General features: G+C 36.6%; 1 protein-coding gene across 1 annotated transcript; it reads left to right on the forward strand.

Annotated features, from left to right (window-relative positions):
* The first annotated feature begins 664 nt into the window (after positions 1–664).
* Positions 665–5,280, forward strand: LOC107832725 (F-box/kelch-repeat protein OR23). Its single transcript, XM_016660591.2, has 2 exons — positions 665–1,862; positions 4,852–5,280. The coding sequence occupies exons 1-2, from the start codon at positions 886–888 to the stop codon at positions 5,141–5,143; spliced, it is 1,269 nt and encodes a 422-aa protein (XP_016516077.1). The 5' UTR covers positions 665–885; the 3' UTR covers positions 5,144–5,280.
* Positions 5,281–8,331: the final 3,051 nt, after the last annotated feature.

Raw genomic sequence — 8,331 nt, forward strand, 5'->3', positions numbered from 1 at the left:
CTAAAAAATGTGTATATATATACACGTGGCCCATATATTGGGCTATAAATCCACCCTTGAAGAGATTAATATATTAATATAGATTTTTGTTACTAGAAACTAACCAAACATTTTGTAAGCATTTGTACTGAAATTAAATTTTATCCTTCAAATCAATTGTTCTTTGAGACATACTATGCAAGTGTAGTGTTAAGTGGACAAAAATTTTCATCACATCTTAAATGAGTATATATGAGGAGGTATAAATTAAGAGTAGAAAATAACTCTAAAAAGAACTTAAAAGATATACAGCGTGTAAAATTCATATTGTCAACCATAATCACTTTCTGAGATTTTGTTGTATCGCAATAAATATTGAGGTTTTAGGCCTACAAGGCCTTTTACAATATTGAATTTAAGAAAAAATCTTTTTTAAATTTTTTACGTGTAAAAGAAAGATCTCCTACGTATAAAAGTAAATCTCTCATGTGTAAAAAAAAAAAAAAATAGAGTTATAAAACTAAAATTAAGTTTGTAAAAGGCCAAAAAACTAATTGACCCATATTTGTATTAAATGTGTTATATCTAAATTCTAATAGTTTATTGTTCTTTTTCTCAAAGTCAAAAGTTTTTTTGTTGTATGTGTATATTTTTTGTTATGTTATCCCCCAAGTCAAAAGTTCTTGATGTAGAAGCCAACTCCACAAGTCGCCCCCTCGCGTAGTGAGTCAGCGACTAGCACTTTCGCTCCAAATTGTGCCTCAATTGCCACAACCGCCATAAATGAGATAGCAGTAAAGTGTGTGAAGAGGCCAGGATTCTGCTCCTGTCTCCGTTTGTATGTCCAATTCTCTTTGTACATAAAGTAGGGATTTTCATTCTTCAACCATTAATTGTTCATAAGCCATGGCTCCTCCATCTTCAACAGTTTCAAATGAACAATCGCAAGTACAAACCCTAAACCTAACCATAATCCCTGGTTTACCAAACGATTTAGCAGCGCTAATACTAGTATTCGTTCCTTACTCTCATCATTCACGTCTCAAATCCATCTGCAAATCATGGAAACTGTTTTTCTCTTCGAAAACTATCATTTCTCTGCGGCAAAAGCACCTCCCACCCACTACTCTCTCCCCACTCCTCTGTATATTTCCACAGGATCCTTTAATCGCTTCCCCTTACCTCTTTGACCCTGTAAATCTCGCGTGGTCCCCACTCCCACCTATGCCCTGTAATCCCCATGTATATGGCCTTTGTAATTTCACCTCAATCTCTGTTGGTTCTTATTTGTATGTCTTAGGTGGGTCCCTTTTCGATACCCGCTCGTTCCCTCTTGATTGCCCGTGTCCGTCCTCGTCGGCTTTTCGGTTTGATTTTGTGAGTTTCACGTGGGAGAATTTATCCTCTATGATCAACCCTAGGGGGAGCTTCGCATGTGCTGCCACGCCCAATTCGGATAAGATTCTAGTGGCGGGTGGTGGGTCCCGGCACACGATGTTTGCGGCAGCGGGTAGTAGGATCAGTTCAGTGGAGATGTATGATATTGGGAAAGATGAGTGGGTCCCATTGGATGGATTGCCTAGGTTTAGAGCTGGGTGTGTTGGGTTCTTTGTTGGGAATGGGGAGGGGGAAGAGGAGAAGGAGTTTTGGGTGATGGGTGGGTATGGCGAGTCGAGGACAGTCTCGGGTGTGTTTCCTGTGGATCAGTATTATAGGGATGTTGTAGTGATGGAGATGAAAAATGGTGGTGGTGGGAAGTGGAGGGAGCTTGGGGATATGTGGGAAGAAGGGGAAAGGTGGAGGCTTGGAAAGATTGTGGTGGTTGAGGATGGTGCGTCGGACACCCCTGCAGTATTCATGCTTGACCAAAGTGATATTTTCAGGTAAGGTATTTTGGAAAATCTTTTTATGTATTTCTTCTAGTTAAATTTTTCATTTTACTGTCAGCAACTTAGGAAGTAAGCAATAGAAGATAAGCGTGAGTGGTAAGAATTGTTAGTTTCAGTGTATCTTTGATTAAACCTTAAAAGACAAATTATTTACCAGTATTGGAATGATTTGGCTAATTGGCCCGAAAATAATGGAATTGGACATATGAGATTTATATGACTGACCCCAAATAGTTTGAGATTGTGGTTTAGTTGATTGACTGAACTCAGTAACTTAAGGAACCACGCATCTATGGTAGTTTGTCACAACTTCAGTATGAGAAGCTTGATGCGTATTGCGTTGTGCATCTAAAGTTGATCACGGTGTAATATCCGATCTCAGCATTGTCTTTTGTCCTTTGACTTGATTAATAGAGTCACGGCAGGAAAGGGGTGGGTCACCAAGTAGGGCAAGAGAATAAGCACTAGGTGACAATTTGATATGTTTGTTTGATGTTCTGCTATATGACGTGAGTAAGTTTCCTTTTCCTGATTAGTTGAAATAATTTTATTAGAGTAAGTCGGTAGAGTGGTGTTTGGTTTAGTTTCTTTTGATAACGGTGGTGTTCAAGCTAGTTTGCGCGCATCTCGGCTAAACCATTTACCTGCTACTTCCTGTCACAGATATCGGCTAACTCTGTCCCCCAATCCCCCAAGATTCAGACAGATGGGTAAACCTTTTGCTTTCTTGCCTCTTCTGGGATTTGAATCACGTTTTGTTAAAAAATTTGAAAGAGTTCTGCCGAATTATTCTCATTTTCTTTTTGTAAAATTGTTTGTCGACCAAAAGCGAAGAAAGAAAGCTTTTTTTCTGTCTCAAATGTTTAACCCAAATGACACCTGAGAATTCCCTATGCGGTAGATCAAACCACATCCATATTACCTTACTCCTAGAATGATCTTTTCCCTTTATTGCCATTGGTGTTGTGACTCTTACTCAAACCTTTGAATCTCACAGTCTGTTATTTATTTCCCTCCTTTTTCTCTGTCAGTTCTCCTTTGATTTTGTTTGCTACATCCTCCCAATCTTCTTTCAATTTGCATCAGCAGTTCCCTTTGCATTTCCTCTTTAGACCCCCAAGAAATAGGAAAATTTCTCAATCTCTCCTTTTTCCCTCACGTTTTTGTGGACATCATCTGAAAAGTCTTTGGTACAATTTTATTTGGTCACATCTTTGATTAGTTTCATTTAGAACAAAAAAAGAAAAATTTAAACTTTTCAACTGTATTAAGTCAGGTGTGTAATTATAACTACTAAATGCATTGGAATAAAGTGGCAAGTATAAATACCTGGATGTAGTTCCAGTTACTTTGTAGTATTTAATTTTTGCTTTTCCAATATAAGGAAAACAATTTTGCTAAGCCAAGGGTTATGTTTCAGCCTCTAATCAGTCCAATGATATAAAGCTAGATATAAACTGCACATATAAGAGTGGTAGCCTCTAGAAAATGAGCTCATCTCATTTCAGCTTCTAATCAGCATTTAATGGAGTCTTTTATCCTTTTCTTTTTTGTGATTGCAACAATCTGTTTGGTTCCTATTTTGAACACCATATTAGTCAATGAGACTAAGTGCAGGGGTAAGTGGATTTGGTTTATGACTCATTGTCAGACCGTTGGTTAGCTGACTAAATTGGCGGTTTTGAATTTTGTTTTTTGATGGCAACAGATAAATCATTTCTTAATACGTATTCCTTCACATGCTTCTAAGGCTTGAACTCATCAGTAAGTACGAGAGCTCTAATGTCATGTCAAACCTGAGAAAGATGTAAACAATCTGCCTAGGGTCAGATTGGACTTCATCTTCTTGCCCTGCTTGCCACCACTCTGAAAGCCTGATTCGTAGCTCTCTATATCATTCCGAAATAAGTTAGGGGTAGGGGTCTAGCTCAGCTCTAAGCCTAGGATAGGACCTTGTCCCTGTAGATTTTTTCTAGGGTATGAGCAAAAACAGGATTGGCTGAAATTATATGTCATTTATTTCTTTAGCAAAGTAGGTTCAGTTTACTTCTTTTACAAGGAACAAATATTTTTCGTATATCTACCTGAAACCCAGTTATCAAGTATATATGTGCTTGTCTCTGTGTTTAGCTACCTGAAATACAAGAATACGCACTGTGTCCTGTTTCATTGAATGTAATCTGAAAATTTACTTAACTTTGATCTGTATATGAGTAGTGGGCATAGTGGTGCAACAAAATGTTGAACTGACTGTTAGATAGGTAAACAACATCACATTTTATACATGAAATTAAAGACTTTAATGTTTCATGCATGAGTCTTAATATTTATGTAGGAATGTGTCTACATTTGTTTTTTTGTTTTTTTTAAGCAGTATGCTATGAGTAAGTGATTTATCTGACTGTAGCTTGTTTGTTCTGAGGTGTCTCAAATCAATATTTCTTGGGTGTATCATTGGAGTCTCCTTAATGGAAGATAGCAACAGATCCAGTAATGTAGGACGGGTATAGCAAACTGGAAAAAATAGCTCGTCTAAGTTTTAAGTATATTTTTCTGGGTGTATTACAAATGTTCTTATCTTTTAAATTTTATTTATTTTGTGAATGTATTAGTTCACCAATATCATGAACTCTTCAGAGCATACATCTTTTAGAAAGACTCTAAACTGGAAGTGTATCCATGTCTTTTCTGTTAAACCTCATGATTGAACTTGAAAGTTTAGGTTATTTGATGTTGAGATTCAGGATTTTTCCTTTGAAGGATAACTCTTACATTTCTTGGTAAGTTATGCATATGCATCTGATTCATCCAATTTATATTCAATCCTAAATTAGCTAGAACAGACTCTGTAGGTCTGATTGCCTGTGGCTACATCCTATACTCTCTTAGTTAAAGACTTGGAAATCTTGTCATTTTATCAGTGTCCACATGAAGGTTTTGTGTTCTTATGTTACATTTTTCTCATCCTTTGCTGCATCTGTAGGTATGAAATGGCTTCCAACAGTTGGGTAAAAGAAACAAGTGTGCCAAGAAAAACATCTGATGAAGCATCAGTTGGCTTTGTCGCATTGGATGAGGAGCTGCACGTGATGACCCATTTAAGTGGGATCAAATCAAAGGAGTGCCAAAGATTGAGGCAGCAGAAAAGGTCAGCAACTCTTTTGATACAAATATATCATCCTAGGAAGAAGTCATGGAGGTGTGTCACTACAAATCCACCCTTTCATCACCCTTTGGATTTCAAAACTGCAGTTATGTGCACCATTTGTCTGTAGATTTACATTGTTCCATTGGTGTTTGGTCAGTAGATTCTCCTACCTGTTGTGAATGGCATTGTATAGCTTTCATTGACATGTTCTTATTGTCAGAATTAGTATTGTAAATGCAACTGTAATAAACTCAATTCTTCTTATCTGTCTCTTTCCTTTTATTAATTGCTTCTACGGGACAGTTCATTTTTTTCTCTCCCCCACCCCTCTCTCTCTCTCTCTCTCTCTCTCTCTCTCTCTCTCTCTCTCTCTCTCTCTCTCTCTCTCACACATATATATAACCATAACTGGGTTGTCTGTGAAGAGTGAAAAATCAACAGTTGGCAATGCTATGTTTAAACTAGTATCTGTCTTTCTGTATTAACCCATCATTAATTTTCTTATAGTTTATCTTCTTCGTATTTTGGGATTTGATTCGTAATTAAGTTTCTTCATGATTTTTTTTGATTTATCTTCTGTTCAGCATCAGAATTATTCCATTATGATGCCTTCTCAATTTCTGTCTTTTTTTCCTTTTTGTCTATCTGGTTGCCTTCTGCTGCTTTAACAACTGAAGTTTCCTTTGAATCCTCTTTGGCAAACTCTTTTGCCATAGAATCTGCGGTCCCTGAATATGAAATTAGCTCACCTCCCAGTTGTGGACTTTTATTGCTCTTTGGGTTCAATTTCTTTTTTCTTGTCCATCCCCCAACCTCCATCACCCCACAAGGGGGGGGGGGGAGGGGGGGTCCTTTCCTCCTCATTGTTGCCTGGGTTGTTGTTTATAGATAAGTTACCACCTCTAGTAGAAGTTCTTGTTATCACAACAGCATAGCTTCTCTGTCTAACAAGAGTTCAATTCAGATTTAGGATCAACCCAAGAAAAATAGAGTTGAACAAAAATAAAATGCTTGTAATATATGAATTTTGCTTTATGCCTGCGGTTAAGACATAGTAACATTTTGGTGCACTAGAACAAACAAAAATGCTTGTAGAGAGTAAAAGATTATATGAGTAAATAGTATGATGCAACCATGGTCACTGGTTGATCCTGCTGTCATAAGAATTTAGCCATTTGCACTTGTCCTTTCATCCCGTTTCTTTCCTCATCACAAATGTGCCGCAATATATGAGCGTTTTTGAGTTCAAGTCTGTACCACCTAGATTGTGCCTTCTTTTTTTTAAAAAAAAAATAAAATTAATGCCACCATTATGGTGGGAGGTTAGGCATGGCCTCAAACCTGTATATTAATAGCAAAAAAGTACACGGGGAATTAAAAATCCCTGGAAAAGAAGTAAAGGGCATCCTACAGAAGAGAACAAAGTTTGTGCCCTATGGTACAAGTTTGAGGATAAACTCCATCCTATAAAGTTTGTATCCAAAAACCATAAAGAAAAAAAGCAAAAAATAATAGAAACTACACATTGAAAATGTTCCTTATTGTCCTAATCCTGAAATTGATTAGTTGGTCTCTTTTAATCTTCAAAGTAGCTCTCACTTTCCTTGACAAAGAATTAGCTTCGTTGAAGAAGGTAGAGGATTTCATGTGAAGGCTCCAGTTAGCCAAGAAGTCAGCTGTGCGGTTGACCTGTCTATAACAGTGAGAAAGTATAGTTACCTCTTTGTTTCAGGTTTGTGATCTTCTCCAATATGTCAGTAAGTTGACATGGTCCATCTGCTTGCTTGTTGATAGCATTGATGAGCACCTAGATTGTGCCTGTGTTACTTGACGAAACATGATGACTGTGTTAGCAAGTTATACTTTGCTTGTTAATTTTCTTTTTCCTGTTTTGTTTTTGGGTGGATAAGTGTTTAGCTTGTCAGTCTATTTACTTGACGATAATACATTATGTCCTAATGTCATTTAGGAACAATTGTTGACCTTGACAAAGTAACTTAATCTCTTTCTAAAAATGAGGTCATATTTTAAAGCTTTTATTACAAATGAGGTTATCGGCCAAAAAGATATTCTGGTTGGATATTGTGCTTGAACCACTAATTAAGGCGGTACGTTTTGATACCTAGATGTTTCACATTTTTCACTGTCCTCCATCTATGCAACCTATTTGGATGATGCTCTTTTGAGTTTTGGGTTCAGATACTTGAACCTCCAGTTTCAGAAAGAGTGGTAAGTTAGAAAAAGTGGTTACTTTTATAATTGAAGTAAATAATTTTATTGCAACGAGGCTGCTGGTAAGACTTTATTTTATGCCTCGCCGTTAGCTTCATTGTATTGACTGTGTCTGATTTTGGTTAATTTTCTCTAATCTTTTTCTTTTATTTTTCAACGATTATGAAAAGATATGATTTTGGAAACCAGAATTTGTTAGGATTGTCATGATAGGATGCAAAATGGGAAAATAGAAAAAATAAAATAACGGAGAGTCGGGGCAAATCAATTTTTTCGCGGTAAAGCTAGCTATCACGAAGAATATATTATTGTTGCATCCTATTGATGTTTAAGGCCTGTCAGTTACAATCTTTGGTTAAATTAAAGACTCACTATAGATCATACATAATTAGTATTTTGCACTTAAACCGAAGACCGTGGCTATACGATTTCTAAGCATGAACATACACGCATTTGACTAACTAAAATCTGAGAGCACCTTTCCATTAAGCCAGGGAACTTGAGGCACTGTTTTCATTGGACATTTGTTACTGGCGCGAGTCTTTAAATTATCTATGGACAGATGGCACCTATCAAGCAGAAGCATTGAGGATTATTGGATAGTTAACTTATGTTATATTCATTTGTGACAATAGGTAAAAGCTAATTAGTATTAAAATATATTCTCTATAAATGTTAAATTACATTTACGTATATTGTTTAAGTGGAGTAGAGGTGATGACTGAATGAATGGGAACTTAGTACAATTTTGAAAACTTCAAAATCTGTGTGTTAATGGCTGCGTTATTGAAAGTGAGAGATGCCAATATTGTATGAATTTTGGGAATGAAGTTTTTAAACCTCCACCGCCTGCGGACTTCCTCTTCCAGTCATGGTCTTAATTCTTGGCTGCGGAATTGTATAATTGAGAATTCAAATCCTGCTATTTTTCTTATTGTCTAGTCTTTGTTGCGTAAAAACACATGCGTAAATACTACTTAAAATTTTGTACTGTCGAACTCGCAACAAGTTCAAACATCCCTAGGATCGAAATAATACTAGTCGGCAATTCCAATACATTACATCAAGGTAGTGAGAACTGAA

This window comes from Nicotiana tabacum, chromosome 19, assembly GCF_000715075.1.
Source record: "Nicotiana tabacum cultivar K326 chromosome 19, ASM71507v2, whole genome shotgun sequence".
NCBI classification, from domain to species: Eukaryota; Viridiplantae; Streptophyta; class Magnoliopsida; order Solanales; family Solanaceae; genus Nicotiana; species Nicotiana tabacum.

What these genes read in the sequence shown, in the direction of transcription:
- LOC107832725 (XM_016660591.2), top strand. Translation starts at nt 886, where the DNA reads ATGGCTCCTCCATCTTCAACAGTTTCAAATGAACAATCGCAAGTACAA. An exon ending in GACCAAAGTGATATTTTCAG is followed by an intron (nt 1,863 to 4,851) that starts GTAAGGTATTTT and finishes CTGCATCTGTAG; the next exon opens with GTATGAAATGGCTTCCAACA.